Source organism: Pongo pygmaeus, chromosome 13, assembly GCF_028885625.2.
Source record: "Pongo pygmaeus isolate AG05252 chromosome 13, NHGRI_mPonPyg2-v2.0_pri, whole genome shotgun sequence".
NCBI lineage: Eukaryota > Metazoa > Chordata > Mammalia > Primates > Hominidae > Pongo > Pongo pygmaeus.
This window is the reverse complement of record NC_072386.2, coordinates 23,849,461-23,865,191: the sequence shown is the minus strand read 5'-3', so window position 1 is coordinate 23,865,191 and position 15,731 is coordinate 23,849,461. Positions and strand designations below refer to the sequence as shown.

Sequence of the window (15,731 nt, the reverse complement as noted above, 5' to 3'; positions counted from 1 at the left end):
GTGAGACAGTGGCTGCTCTAACCAGTTGGAAATCAGAAGTTTTAGTCTATCCTGCTGTTCGCTTATTCAGCAAGTATTTGTCAACAGCTATGGTGTGTGCCTACCCAGGCACTCAGACTCAGCCACAGTCTACAAACCTCCTGCTTCCCGACCACTTGCTCTAAAAATCTGGGTTGTGATCTCAAAACCTAAAGACTTCCCAACCCCATGTCCTGACTTCCATGTCTTGTTTGGAGTATCGCAACCCCCGATCCCGTACCCCCAGTCCTCTGCCCACCTCCACACACACTGCCGCTCTGTCCGACTCAGTATATAGATGTGTGGCTTCTGGCCCCCCAAGGTAGGAGTGTGGGTGAGTGTGTATTCGAGTTTGAGTGCCCCTGAGAGTGTAAGGCTGTGTGAATATAAGGATGTGGAGTGTGGGTGTGTATCTGAGTGTGTTTGAGCGTGTGAGTGTGTAACAAGTGAGAGTCGCTGTCAGGGCTTGTTTGACTGTAGTTGGGTCGAGTATGGAGTGAGTGTGCCATGTGTGGGGGTGTGGATGAGCCAGTGTGGGTGTGCATGATTTTGTGTGAGGGTGTGCAAAGCCCCAGTCCCTCATCGGTCAAAGCAGACACACCCTAACGTGCATGTGGGCACATATGCATTCCAAGGGTCGAAGGTGGCTAAGCTGTAAGCCCATCTTCCGATAAGGGAAGACTTTGTCCACAGGCCAGGGATCACTCTCCCCTCCCCACCCCGACATGGAAGTGGGGATCCCCCAGCTAAAGGTCGCCTCTGTCAGGAATGAGCACCCTGAGACTGGGGCCCACAGCCCACCTCCCACCTCAAGCCAGGCCGCCTCCTCCTCTCTCTCAGCTGCTTTCCAGCCCAGCCCTGGCAGTGACCCTGGACGGAGAGGCGAAGGACGGGGGTGGTGGCCAGGCATTCCAGGTGCCTCCCCGGCTGTGGGGGGCATCTCCATGGAGCTGAGCAGCCGACCATATCAAGATGATTATCGGGGCTCCCAGGGTCCCTTCCCCCAGCCTCTCCCAAACAGACCTCTTTAGCACTAAGCCGTGCCAGGAAGTGTGACAAGAACCCATTGCTCCTCATAGGAGCTTCTGAAAAAGGCAAGACCACAGAGCCATGGGATTGTCCCTGAAACAGCTTCCCCGACACAAGAGACCAAAGAAGTTGGCCAAGGCAATTGGATCTGGTTTAAGGCTTTATCCCCAGAGATCTCTAGAAGCAGGGGACGGTGCCACCCATTCCTTCTTCACCCATTATATTTCACTCTGACCTGGAGGTATGACCAAGGCAATAGAGGATGGGGGCCCCTAGAGGAGTCAGGGTGGCTTGTTTGCAGCCCACTCATCACCCCACCCCACTGTCAATCTCAGCTGTCCCTAAGACATGCCGGTTAGTGTCCCCTAGTGTGCTTTGGCCATACACGGGGCTGGGAAAGGGCACCGATTCTTTTCTGGCTCCCAAAGCTGCTGGGACTCTCAGTGTGTTGGTGAGAGCTGGAAGAGGTCCCCAGAGTCACTGCAATTGTCCTGGTTTCTGCCCTGTTCTTGAGGAGCTAAAGTGGGATGTCAAGGAGACCTCAGAAAGAACTTCCTGATAGGAGGCTGTGAAACAAGATTAGTAAACACAGATTGGGATTTTTGCTTGTGCCCTCAACCTTCTGGGATTGACTCCTGGCCATGATGCCACATATACCACCCTGTGAACCCCTGTTTCATCGCCATCACCACTCTCAACCCCTACCATATCCCCTGAGCCCCACGAGGGGATGGGATGTCCAGCCCTCCCTTTCTCAGGAGCCTGAATTTTCTGGAGAAGGCCCAGGGTGGGAAAGAGACTCTGGCTTCCATCTCCCCTAAGCCCAGGCTGCCTGGGGAAAGCTGACTCCACTGAAGCTGGTGGGACTGGGGCTTAACTCCCAGGCTGACTAAGGCCCCACAGAAGCTCCAAGCTCCTGGAACTAGAGCAGATGGCCTTGGGGAATCAGGCGTCACTTCCAAGCCTGTCTTCATGCTTTCCTTCCCCACAGTACACAGGGAGCTCAGGAGGAGTCATCGTTACCATCATTATAGCCTCCACTTCAAAAGCCCTTACTGCCACATCTGGCATTGTTCTGATGCATGCGTTAATCCACTTACCCCACCTTGCACAACCTAATGAGGTAGATACTATTACTATCCCCATTTCACAGAGGAAGAAACTAATATTCAGAGAGGTGACGTCAGTCAGGGATGCAGCAGAAACAGATAGTGTCCTCTGAGGTTTCACTGAAGAGAGCCTGAGGAGGGACTATTTACAGAGGTGGCGGTAGAGTCAAGGGGACCAACCAGGGACGGCTTGGGGACTAACCAACAGCAGCCATTCCCCCTCAGCCAGAAGAGGCAAGGGGAGAGCAGTGTTCTAGAATGCAGGAAAAACCAGAGCCCTGGAAAAGTCATGAATACCCTGACCTTTATCCCCCCACCCTCCCTGCCCTCTGGTTTCCTAGCTGTGTCTCCCATTTGCCAAACGCAGCTCAAAGCCTGAGGGCAAGAAGGCCCCGGGAATACCGCCCGTAGAGATTAGCCTCCTGAGACACAGAGCAGGATAGGGACTGGATCTGGGGCAGATGGAGCCTCCCACCCACCCAAGATCCCGCGGCTGGGAAAGGCTCGTTTGGAACCCAGGTAATCTGCATTCAGAGCCCTGCTCCCTGAGATGTTGCAAAATGCTCTCTGGGGAAGGGGTTGAGAAGACTGGGGTCTAGTGCAGGCTCTGCTGCACTGCTCTGTGACTCTAGATGAGACTCTAGTTTTGCCTTTACACAAAGAGGAGGTGTCCTCTCCTGGCACCCTCCACAGCCTAGGTGCCCAGACCAGACACATCCTCTGTGTTTCCGCTGCCACCCCCTTCCTTACCTCAGACAAACCTGGCATCAAAGGCCAAAGCCCGGGGCATGGAGATGCTGAGTCCCTGAGGAGCCCATCCCCAGCTGGGGGCAGATGCACCCATTCCCTACCCCCGTCAGACTCCGAGGTTCTACCCAGGAAGCCTCCTTCCAGTCTCCCTGGCAGCCCCAGGGTCTCCATCTCCATATCTCCTTTCTTTGTACTACCACATTCCCAGGGCCCATAGCTCAGGGGTCCTACCCCCAAGACAGGCTTCCTCCTCCCAGCCAGAAGTTGCGGGGCCCTGCTTAGGCCAGCAACCTCACAAACCCTTCCTCGGGGATCCAGGCTGTCTCTGGCCCCTGGGGTCCCTGTACTGGGTGGAGTAGTTCCTCTTCTCCCCTTCCCACCCCACCCAACTCTACCCCGCCCACGTTTCCCCAAGCCTAGAGGTGCCCCACCTAGGTTTTCAGAAAAACATCAAGAGGAAAGAGGAAGGAGGGAGCTCATTACCAGGAATTAAGGAGGAGGCCTGCCCTAGGGGAACACAAGCGGGACTGGGCTGGCAGGCAGAGATACGCACTGAGTACCCAGAGGTGTACTCAAAGTACACTGAGAGAGGGGCTCAGAGGAACATGCGGAGATGTGGTCTGAGGGTCACAGTCCAGGATGTTCACTCAGAGGTTCACAAAGAAAGACCCAGACACAAGGCTGGGCACTGTGGTTCATGCCTGTAATCCCAGCACTATGGGTGGCCAAGGCAGGTGGATCGCCTGAGGTCAGGAGTTCGAGACCAGCCTGGGCAACACGGTGAAACCCTGTCTCTACTAAAAATACAAAAATTAGCTGGGCATGGTGGCATGTGCCTGTAATCCCGGCTACTCGGGAGGCTGAGGCAGGAGAATTGCTTCAACCCAGGAGGCAGAGGTTGCAGTGAGCTGAGATCACACCATTGCACTCCAGCCTGGATGACAAGAGCAAAACTCCATCTCAAAAAATAAAAAAATAATAATAATAATAATAAAAGAAAGACCCAGACACAAAGAGTCAGGCAGTAAGAGATACTTGGAAAGAGACAGAGACGTGGTCTGCCAGAGGTTTGGACCCGCAGAGACATAACCAGATACATTGAAAGAAAGGCACAACCAGAAACACTGAGAAGTGCACACTTGCCTGTGTACACACACACACTGAGGCAGGCACACTAAGAAACAGGAACCAAGCTCAAATTTCACAGAGACTGATTTTAACCCAAGCAGATCCGAATTTTAAGGAAACATGAGCTCCTCCAAAGTGGGCTGTGGAGATGGCTCAGCACAGGAAGAAGGGACAGAGGTGACATGGGAGATGCAACTCTCCCTCCATGTCCTCACCAGAAAATGGATTACATGGAATGGGAGAAGATACCTTCTTTTTCTTTTTTTTTTTTTTTGAGACTGAGTCTCACTCTGTCACCCAGGCTGGAGTGCAATGGCATGGTCTCAGGTCACTGCAACCTCTGCCTCCTGGGTTCAAGCGGTTCTCCCACCTCAGCCTCCCAAGTAGATGGGACTACAGGCGTGTGTCACCACACCCAGCTAATTTTTGTATTTTTAGTAGAGATGGGGTTTCACTGTGTTGGCCACGCTGGTCTCGAACTCCTGACCTCGTGATCCACCCACCTTGGCCTCCCAAAGTGCTGAGATTACAAGCGTGAGCCACTGCGCCCGGCTTTTTTTTTTTTTTTTTTTTTTTGAGACGGAGTCTTGCTCTGTCGCCCAGGCTAGAGTGCAGTGGCGTGATTTCGACTCACTGCAAGCTCCACCTCCCGGGTTCACGCCATTCTCCTGCCTTGGCCTCCCGAGTAGCTGGGACTACAGGCACCCGCCGCCACACCCAGCTAATTTTTTGTATTATTTAGTAGAGACGGGGTTTCACCGTATTAGCGAGGATGGTCTTGATCTCCTGACCTTGTGATTCGCCCGCCTCGGCCTCCCAAAGTGCTGGGATTACAGTTGTGAGCCACCGTGCCCGGCCGGGAGAAGATACCTTCCTAAAGGAGATGAAGAGTTGTCTTGCTAGAACTTTCTGACAGCCAGAACTGCTGGTGGAAGGTACACTTGGAGGTGGGGTGAGGAGGTGGGGAGCTTCCCTCCTACCCCTGGAGGGGTTACACAGCTGCTGCCTGGCTCATGTCCCTTTCAGCCCCTGCCCTGACCCACTGCTCCTGGTCCTGGCCGGGCCTTACCCTCTGTCACATGGCCTGACCCTCCAGGCAACACGTTCCCTTGGTTGCGGCCACGTGCTTCTTTGCCCCGCATCCTGTGTGTGAGCCCCTCTTGTCTCCCCTCTATCTCTCCCAAGAGCCTTCTGAAGTCAGGACACAGCTCGCTATCGCCCTCACACTTCCTCCCTCCCCTTTCTCGGGAAATTCAGAATCCGTGGAAGGAATCTGAGGAGGAAGAGGATATTGAATTCAATGACCTTTAAAAAAAACAGCCTTTAGCATCCTCCCTCCACTGCCTCCCCACCCCCATCTCTGGTTCTGCAGGAAAAATCACGAGGTGACATTTATTGAGGATTTACCATCTGCTGGTCACTGTGTTAAGTCCTTTCCATGAATCATCTTCCATTATTTCCTCCTCTCAATATCTCCCAATTCACAGATAAGGGAGGTTCAGGAAAAGAACATGACTACCCCAAGGTCACCCAGCTAGAGAATCCTTGCTGGGCCAGGAACCCAGGTTTGCCTACCCATTAATTACTGCACCAAAAGTGCTGCCACCACCCCCTAGGCTGACTGGTCAGGGTCAGCAGCAGAATTTGAGAGAAATGGGTGACAGAAGGACATGGTGCATGCTGGGGAGGACAGCAAGGTGAGGGCAGCCCAGGTGGGACTGGTGTGGCTGGAATGACCCTCTGCAACTGTATTCCCCTCCCAAGGTTTGCCCTTCCTCCCCCCAGGGCCTGGGAAGGGGACACTCCCTCTTGGCTCAGGTCCCTCCAACATTCCAGACACGCCTCTTGGGAGCTGGGGACAAAGAAGGGATAGAAACCTAAAATGGTATTGCCTTCTCCTGCCCTCACCTCCCCAGGCAGATTCTTGGCTGTGTGACCCTGTGTTTGCCACCCACCCTCTCTGGGCCGTGATCTCATCTGTGAAGGCTGGAGAGCAAAAGTTGGCTTAGCTTCTAAAAACCACAATTCGCCTGCCACACCCAGGGATCCTCTGGCTCCCATGGGGTTCGCTCAGAGGAGGGATTGGATAGGGGATGCCTTCCCTCGTATCGCATGAAGTTTCCCTTGATGAAACTTGAGGAGGGTATGGTAAGGAAGAAGCAAACGAGAAAAGCTTCCTGTTCTCAGGTGTGCTGAGCCCGTTGCTTTTCTGGGCAAGTCAGAGTGCCAGAGTCAATCTTCCAACCCCCTGCCTTACTGGGCACAGAGGTGCCTCTGTAGAAGTGAAGAAATGACTGAAGAAATGAAGCAGAAGGGGAGATGAGCGTGAACGCAACTGCGGGTCTCGGCACTTAAGACAGCTGACTAGAAGATGCTGGAAGAGTGAGGCAGAGCAGGGATGGCTTTCCGGAGGAAGAGGCATTAAAGCAGATCATGAGGACTTTAATGAGCAAAGATGTGAGTTGGGACTTTGGAGCAAAGCCTGAAGACACAAAAACATAGAAACACATAAAGTAGACTGAGGTGGATGGAGCTGTGTGACAGGAGGGGTAGGGTCAGGAGCCTACCCATTCTGAGGTCCTGAACACCAGATGGAGGGTTGTGGATGGTCTCCAGTTGGGCACTTTCAGCAGGGGTTTTGAAGAGATCCCTCTGGTTGCTTTGTGGACTGACTGGGGCAGGCCTGGAGGCAGGGAGGCTGCCAAGGGGGCTGTGGCCAAGGTCTGGGTGGAGGTTATGGAGCCTGAATAGCTGCAGGTTGTGGAGGACAATACAGGTTCCCAGTCTGATGGGTCTCCTCCAGGAACAGGGAACTCACCACCTCCTGGGCAGCAGTTCTCCCCATTGGGCAGCTCTGCAGCAAGATCTTCCCTGCATGGGGCTCAAGCCTTTCTGGGCTGATGTGTGGGTACAGGGATTAGGAAGAAGATTGCATTCATTATGCTGGGGGTACCCATGAGGATGGAAACTTGGGGGAAAGTTTGGGACCATAGAGTTCAAACTGAGAGGCTTGGTGAAGAGGCTCTCTAACCTCTCTGTATGACCCCCAGGGTAACCTGACCAGATCAGACACTCAGCCAGGCACCCTGGGTCAGTGTGGGCATGCTGAAGCTCCTTAACTGGCCCCAGAAAAGCAGCAGAGCAAGCAGAAAGATATTTGCACAACTGGAGGTTTTAGGCACATATTTATTTATTTTTTAATATAAAAGATAAAAGAGTACATTGTTGAGTAGAGGATTAAAGGAGTGACGACCCTTTCTAAAGTGGGGTCTCCCGTCTCGGATCCCTAAGACTGTAACATCTGCTACATACATTAAAAACAAAACAAAACAAAAGCAAACATGAGACTTATGACCTGACTTCACCCCACCCTTCATGCCTGCATTATGACAGAAACATGTCCCACTGCTCCTACTTACGTATGTACATCCAGAGCTCCAAACCTGAGCTGTGGCCCCCTCCTCCCAGCCCTACCCACATCCACCCTACCTCCCAAAAGCCCGTAGAAGCCCCCACTTAGAAAAAAAGGCAGACATACACATACACAGAAACACATATCTACCTGCAGCTCCTCCATGTGAAGCCCTGAAACATACACACCCTGGAACTTTCCTCTCCTTATGCACAGATGGACAGGCTGCCTTTCCCTGTCTCTGGGCTCCCCCAACAGCCAGAATCCCTTCCGACTGGTCCCTTGTCCTGAATATCTGGGAAACCACACACACACACACACACACACACACACACTTGCACACACATACACACACACACATACCTGCTGCCCATTTTCTTCCCTTGGGAGACAAAAGGATGTATTGACCCAAATTCCGGTTCCATCCCAGCTTAGGGGCAGTGGCCTAAGGTGCTATTTGGGCAAGGTCCAGTGGAAATCCTGAAGGGGCTGTCTCGTGGGGTGAGGGTAGATAGGGAGCTTCTTAGCCTGAAAGGGTGGATCGTGAAGGGGGCTTCTTGGGAGTGGCCCTTGGACAGTCAGTGGATGCTCAAGGCCAGGGCAGCGGAGTGGGGAGATGGCCCCTGCCCACTCAGATCTGCTCCTTGTGCTTCACATGGGCCAGCTTCACATTCTCTTGCTCGGTGGAGGGTGGGGGCTGCTCCAGGTGGCAGCCGATCATCAGCTGGTACACAAAGACACCCGCAACGGAGCCCAGGAGTGGGGACACGATGGGCACCCACCACCAATGCCGGCCGGTCCTGCGGGGACAGACACTCAATAGTCAGGGACATGGGGGGCAGGGCAGAGGAGAGGCAGGCTGGGGTGAGCTGGGTGGGGGCTGTACTCACGTGAAGACTCCAGAGCCCCAGCCCGCAAGGGCTGTAAAAAGGCGGGGGCCAAAGTCCCGGGCAGGGTTGACAGCATAGCCAGAGTTGAAGCCCATGGAGGTGCCAATGACCAGGACCACCAGGCCCACGGTGAAGGCCTCCAGGCCTCGGGGGACGGGGTTGTTGTAGGGGTCAACAATGGCCAGCACACACACGATAAGGGAGGCTGTGCCTATGAACTGGGGAGTGGGGAGAACAGGGTGAGCAGCAGCTCCCTCCCTTTCTCTGACCCCTCCTTCCATCCCCGTCTTCCCTCTAGCTCTTAAACTCTTGTCAGCGCCCGCCCATGCTTTTCTCCTGAAAGCAATGGTGCTAGAATGTCTGCGTGACAAGAACCCGCTGGAGAGCCGCATGTTTTGCAAGTACCTGCCACCATGTTCTGATGCAGGTTACCCCACCCCACAGATTTGAGAAACCCTGCTACAGTCGAGGAGTCCTGTCCCCCAACCAGCCCATGAGCTACCAAGGCAACTCGGTCCCCTCCCTGCGTTCCCCTCACGTGTCCCCAGCCCATACCTGGTCAAAGAAGCCATTGGTCATATCCAAGTGTCCAGAGGGGTAGGTAGCAAAGATGCCAGCTGTGCCATTGGGGCCCGAAACAAAAAGCTGGTTGTTGCCAAAGCCCCAGATTGCATCTGGTGACAGATTAGACCCAGAGTGAGTCAGGGGAGAGGCCTGAGCCTGGCCTTCCCTCTCAGGTGTGCCCTCCCCACCCTCCCACGAGTTATGGGTAAGTAGCCATACTGCTGTATTGCAGCAGGCAGAGGGGGTGACGTGGGGTGGGGTGGAGGGCCTGAGACTCTGTTATTGCCCAACTTGTTTCTTTCCCCTCGTGCCCCCCACCTTGGCCCTGTGCGTGAATGAGTGAGTCATGAGCCCGGGGCCTGGGCAGGCCCTAGCCGTCTGTCATCAAAAGGCCTGGTGCCAGCAGGTCCTGAACAGAGGGACGGGGGTAGTGGAGTAGGACAGGGTGGGGAATGCTTACCATAATACAGCCCAAAAACTATTCCAGCACCCAAGAAGGCTCCCAGTGTCTGTGCCAGAGTGTAGATAGGCAGCTTGATCCAGGGCTCACGAGCCAGGACGCACATGGCAAACGTCACGGCAGGGTTCAGGTGGGCCCCTGGGCAGAGGGGACATGGGACCTATTAGCTGCAGCCTGCCACAGTCGGGAGGCTAGGGTCCCCTGAGAAGGGGTGCAGAGAGGGGTTTCTTGCACAGGATGCCGGTTGGTCTATTTAACAGGTTAGCTGACAATCTCTGATTCCAAGGTGAGAGTCGAATGTTCTAAGTGTCAAGCTTCTTCCCCACCCTCCTTTTCCAAGGGGCCAAAGCAGAGGCCACAGCTGTGACCTGCCCTTAGGAATGCCAGGACACCTAGTGGGAATGCTATTGAGGGCAAAGGGCTGGGAGCAGGGTTAAGGCCTTACCAGAGACCTGGCCAGCGATGAGGATGCCCAGAGTGACAGCAAAGCCAAAGGCCAGGTTGATGGTGAGGAAACCACCGTGGGTGCCCCGGCTGAGCACAACCTGGGCCACGGAGCCACAGCCAAACATCTGTCAGGAAGAAGAACAGGCAGGGAGCGTGAGGACCAGCAACTCTCACTCCAGAAGGAAGGGGTAAAGCCAGCAACCTGCCCACCCGCCACCACTGGGAGGACTAGAGGCCCTTCCTGGAACCCAACCCAAACCCCTTCTGCTGCAATTGCACTCTCCAGCAAAAGGACACATGCCTTCCCACCCCCACTGTCCCAACTCTAATATGAGAGGACCCTATGGAAAGGGCTGGAAGCAGGGTCTGCGACTGGGATCCTAGAAGATGACTGAACCATCTTCACTGATTTTCCTTGAATTTCAGCAGGCGTAGGTGTAGGGGAACAGCTTTCACCTTAGCACAAGTTTCTCTGCAGCCCTTCAGGCCTGGACCATAAAGGTGGGAAGCCTCTCACTCATCCCCCAGCTGCCCCAAAGAAAAGCTCATGTAGGCCCGGTGCAGTGGCTCACACTGTAATCCCAGCACTTTGGTAGGCCGAGGTGGGTGGATCACCTGAGGTCAGGAGTTCGAGACCAGCCTGGCCAACATAGCAAATCCCCATCTCTACTAAAAATACAAAAATTAGCCAGGCGTGGTAGCAGACGCCTGTAATCCCAGCTACTCAGGAGGCTGAGGCAGGAGAATCACTTGAACATGGGAGGCAGATGTTGCAGTGAGCCAAGACTGCGCCACTGCACTCCAGCCTGGGCGACAGAGCGGGACTCCATCTCAAAAAAAAAAAAAAAAAAAAAGTTAAATTAAAAAAAAAGAGTTGAAAAGAAAAGCTCATGTGGTGGTGGTAGTAGTGGCAATGGGCGGCACAAATAAATAGGGAGGAGACCAGAAGTGAGGTTGAATCCACTTCTCCTGAGTCCAGGATGCCAGAGCCCCAGCCCTCACCATGTCCCCCTCAGCAACCTCCCCTTCCTTTACCTGTCCCTGTCCCAGTATCTCCTCTCTCCACCCATGACCTCTCTGCTCTCGGGGGTCCAGATTCCCCACTCAGATTTGGAGGTCCTACAGACAGAGATCTGTGTGGCTCCTCCTACTATCCCCAGCCTGGGACCCAGGGCAGTAGAAATGGGGAGATCGGTTCCAAACTTTCTGCCAAAAATGGGGGAACTAAAAGAGACTAAGAGCCCTGATGTTCTACAAATATAGAACATACTGGAGCCAGCTGTGGTGGCTCATACCTGTAATCCCAGCACTTTAGAGGCTGAGATGGGAGGATCTTGAACCCAGGAGTTTGAGACCAGCCTGGGCAACATAGTGAGACCTTGTCTCTATTTAAAAAAGAAAAAGAACATACTATGTCTGTTCCCCTTGTTCAAGCCTGAAAATACTTCTGCAGCAGCTATAAAGAATTGCTGCCCTGAGCCCCCTGCATGTCCCTCAAAGCTGCTCCAATGACTTCCACTGGTCTCCTCTCCCACCTGCCCATAACTAAAGGTTTTATGCCCACAGAGCAGGCAGTTTCCAGGACCTGTGCTACGGGCCCTGTTTATTCTGATGGGTCAGTGCCTGTTGTACTGCATGGTTAAGCTTTTTGATTATCATCCCAGAACGACCAAGAGATAACGGAGAAGCCAGCAGCAATGACATGGGGCGAAGGTGTGCAGGCAGGTGAGAGCAAAGATCAGAGATTGCAGGTGTATGTGTGAGGAGGGGTGGTGGGAGACAGGCACGTGAGGGTCTGAGGCGCCCTGCCCTGCTTAGGAGGCCCTGGCCGCAGCTCCTTGCCTGCCAAAGGCTCAGACCTGGCTCCATCCCAGGAGGCCTTGGAGGGAGGAGCTGTCAGAGCCAGTTCCACCACCTTGGGGCTAATCTTCCTCTTCCTCCCCCACCCCCTGCCCTGAGTTCGCGGCCAGCACCGCCCCCTGTCCTCACACCAGGTATCTCAGAGAAAGGGGCTTTCCTCACCCCAAAGCCAACCCTGATTCTGCCACTGCAGTCCTAGGCTCCCAACACACAGGCGTGCAGGCAGGCACTCGCCCACTACAAAGGATTCCCAGGCCTGCCCCTCCAGTTCATGCAGTCCTTGAAATTCTGCTTCTCACTGATATCCAATACCTCACATCCATCTGAGCCTGCAACCCTTCCCCCACAAATTTAACACCCTTCTTTTGTGGTCTGGGATAAGCCTGATGATCCTGGGGCTCAGTGGGAAGACTAACGGCTCCTTTGTGAGAGAGTGAACTGAGACTTGGGAGGGAATGAGGAGGCCCCTCTAGGAAAATAGAAGACATCATCCTCCCCTAGCCTGGCTGCTCTAAAACAGGTGGCTGGACTCAGGACTCCGATAGGAGTGGGGGCTCCGAGGCAGGAGAGTGATAAAGGCCACCTCCCATTGCCTTCTTGGCACAGGAGAGAGGGGCTAGGGCTGGCTGATACGACGACTAATCTTATGGGAGGCTGTGGATAAAATACCCCCTGTGGCTTCCCCACTTCCTATTCTTGGAAGCCAGAAGTGGGTTTCAGCCCTCCTCTGCCCATAGATCCTGATCCTCAACCATTTGGGGATCCCTACTTGCCCTTAGTTAAGCTTCCTAGTCCACCGTGGGCCAGCTGGTCTGTAGTACCTAGGGCTGGGGCAGGAACGGAGTAATCCACCCACTGCAATGTAGCAACTGAACCCAGAGGAAAACAGGTGTAACCACATGAGCGGCTGAAAAATCAGAGAGTAACTGGGACAGGAAATAGAACCATAACTGATGGGTCTGCCAGACCTAAGAAGTGCAAACAGAGTCACCCAGAACAAAACCAGGGTGAAACTGGTGTAACCAAGGAGTAACTAGGACTGAGGAGTAACTCAGGCAGGGAAATACTCACTCAAGAACCCACAGACTAACCAAGAGACCAGGGAATAACCAGAATGCTTGTCGCCTTCTGCACAGACGCTGCCAGCATCTGTCTGGATAACAGATAGGGCCTGGGAGTCGCTGAGCACCAGGAGAGCAACTTTAGACACGCATCCTCTGTGCCTGGGCCTAGCTTCCTCCCACCCTTCTACCGTCAGAATCTGCCTCCCTTCCCACTTCGCTGTTTGCAGCCTATGTGGCCTGCGCCCTCTGCCCCCACTCGTGCAAACTGTCCTCACTCACTGCAACTTTTGGACTTTTTGAGGCTTAATTATTCATTAGAGGCCAGACACCCAGGACCCAAATAACCTAATAATGGCTCATTTGCCTCCGCCCCCTCCCCTACATCTGGGGGCTGAGATTCTGGGAACCTGGAGGCCTGTGGGAGGCAGGGGAAGTGGCTGGAGATCCCAGACTGCAAGCGTAACCGCTGCCCCCAGCCTGTGGGCTGAGTCACTTGTGGGAGGGTAAACGATCGGCACTGTCACTGGGAAGTAACAGCTGTCATTCTGACAAGAGTCGGAGCTGTCAGAGAAGGGGTTAGAACCGTGGGGAAGAGGACTTTGGAAGTCAGCTTGATCCTCCGCGGTTAAGCGTGGGGGTCAGAGCTGGGGAGGTGGGTCCAGGCTACCTTGGAAAACACAGCCCCTTCGGGGAAGTGAGAGCTTGAGGAGTGCAAGGGCTGGAGAGAGAAGGGCTTCCCCGGCTCCCTCCACTCACCACGAGGATAAGGGTCCCCAGGCACTCGGCCAGCGCCTGTCGGAGCAGCCGGTAGCGGATGTGGAGCATCTCCCCGCAGCGGGACACCAGCTCCTTCTGTCGACCCATGGCGGGGCAGGCGGCGGCGCTGTCGGGCGAGCAGGGGTGGCGGGAGGCGGCGGGCGCAGCGAGCAGCGGCCTCCAGCGCTGGTGGCTCCCTTTATAGGAGCGCGGGAGACACGGGCCCCGCCCGTCATGCAGCCCCACCCGGCAGTCCCGCCCTGCAGTCCCGGAGCGCCGAGGTGTTGGCGCCCCCTCGCCCCCGCCCCACCTCCGCTGGGAGGCTGGTGCGGACGCCGGGTGGAGGGAGCTGCGGGCATGGAGTGTGAGGAGCTTTGAGGGACCGGTGGCCTTCGGAGGGCGCATAGGGGAGGGGACGTCATGGGGGCTGAGAGGCTTAGGCAGATCTGAGAGCCAATGGTGGGATTATAGGCAGGGTTCAGGGCCATGGCTGGAGAGGATGCAGCTGTCATAGAGACCACCTGGGCCCTGGGATCACCCCACTTCCTTGGGGGCAGGAGGAGACCTGTCAGAAAGAAACTGGCCGCATCTCTCCAGGATGACTGGACCCAACAGGTCCTCAGTTCGAGGCAGGAGGAGGAAGGAGGCTGCGAGCCCCGAGTGAGAAGAAACACTGTCTCTTCCGTCAGGACAGATAAGGCACGGACCCTTCAAGGGGACAGCTGGTGTCAGGGCGGCAGCAGTCTAGACCCAGGTGGGCACACAGACACACGTGCTGAGTTCCAACCAGACTTCATGGGCCCTTCTCCTTGTGCTATGAGCACGTCGTGTGTTGCATGTCCTGGCCAGCTATGTCCACAGCTGTGTCTACACATGGCGGATGTCCTGTGTGCCTAATTGTACGGCTGGGCATTCCTCGTGGCTGTGCACATGCCTGTTGAACATGGCTGGGTGACCTAGCTTGTCACATGTGTACCTGCGTGCATTGCTCACATGGCTCCAGAGGCTGAGCTGCAGTTGCCCTGACATGCCACATGCCACATGTTTGCCAGCAGGCTGAGTCCCAGCTGTTTTTAACCCTCTCCTCTCCCATCTGACTTACCCCTGGCCAAGGAAGAGTCTGTCTCTTTTTTTTTTTTTTAGACGGAGTCTCTCTCTGTCACCTAGGTGGAGTGCAATGGCGTGATCTCGGCTCCCTGCAACCTCCACCTCCCAGGTTCAAGTGATTCTCCTGCCTTAGCTTCCCGATTAGCTGTGATTACAGGCACACGCCACCATGCCCAGCTAATTTTTGTTTTTTTAGTGGAGATGGGGTTTCACCACGTTGACCAGGCTGATTTCGAACTCCTGACCAAAAGTTATCCACCCGCCTCAGCCTCCCAAAGTGCTGGGATTACAGGCATGGGCCACTGCGCCCGGCAAGTCTGTCTCTTTAAGCAAACTTAATTGTGGGGGAGTCAGCCCTATCTGAGGGGGATCATGGGACAACCTTGCCCTCGCTCTCTCTTTAAAGAGTAGGGTCTTGCTCCATCACCCAGGCTGTGGTGCAATCACAGCTCACTGTAGCCTCGAACTCCTGGGCCCAAGCGATCCTCCCACCTCAGCCTCCAGAATGGATGGGACTATAGGGACTATGTGCCACCATGACACTCAGCTAATTTTTAAAAATCTGTTGTAAAAATGAGGTCTTTCTATGTTGCCCAGGTTAGTCTCAAACTCCTGGCTTTAAACGATCCTCCCACCTCCGCCTCCCAAAGTGCAACCTTGCCCTCTATGCTGCTTTTAATAACAAGGAAACATCTGGTGGCCTGGGAGCAAACAACATGCCCTTATGCCGAGCTTCTATGGCAGCATTGCATTGCCAGAGGGGATCAAAGAAATCATTTTCCAGAGGGACTTAATCCAGGTGGGCTAATGACCCTGAGGACTTGTCCCTTGAGGGATGAATATGAGAAATAAGGGCCCCCGGCTGGGCGCAGTGGCTCACGCCTATAATCCCAGCACTTTGGGAGGCCGAGGAGGGCAGATCACCTGAGGTCAGGAGTTCAAGACCAGACTGACCAACATGGTGAAACGCTGTCTCTACTAAAAATACCAAAAATTAGCCGGGCGTGATGGCGGGTGCCTGTAATCTCAGCTGTTTGGGAGGCTGAGGCAGGAGAATCACTTGAACCCAGGAGGCGGAAGTTGCAGTGACCTGAGATCGTGCCATTGCACTCCAGCCTGGGCAACAAGAGCCAAACT

The 15,731-nt window shown here is 54.7% G+C and overlaps 1 protein-coding gene across 1 annotated transcript; it reads right to left on the bottom strand.

Moving 5' to 3' along the window:
- Window positions 1-7,200: 7,200 nt before the first annotated feature.
- On the bottom strand, window positions 7,201-13,760 carry AQP3 (aquaporin 3 (Gill blood group)). The gene is made up of 6 exons (XM_054502849.1): window positions 13,488-13,760; window positions 9,806-9,932; window positions 9,361-9,498; window positions 8,892-9,010; window positions 8,337-8,554; window positions 7,201-8,246 (listed from the first exon to the last, which is right to left on the bottom strand). The coding sequence occupies exons 1-6, from the start codon at window positions 13,593-13,595 to the stop codon at window positions 8,078-8,080; spliced, it is 879 nt and encodes a 292-aa protein (XP_054358824.1). The 5' UTR covers window positions 13,596-13,760; the 3' UTR covers window positions 7,201-8,077.
- Between the last annotated feature and the right edge of the window lie 1,971 nt (window positions 13,761-15,731).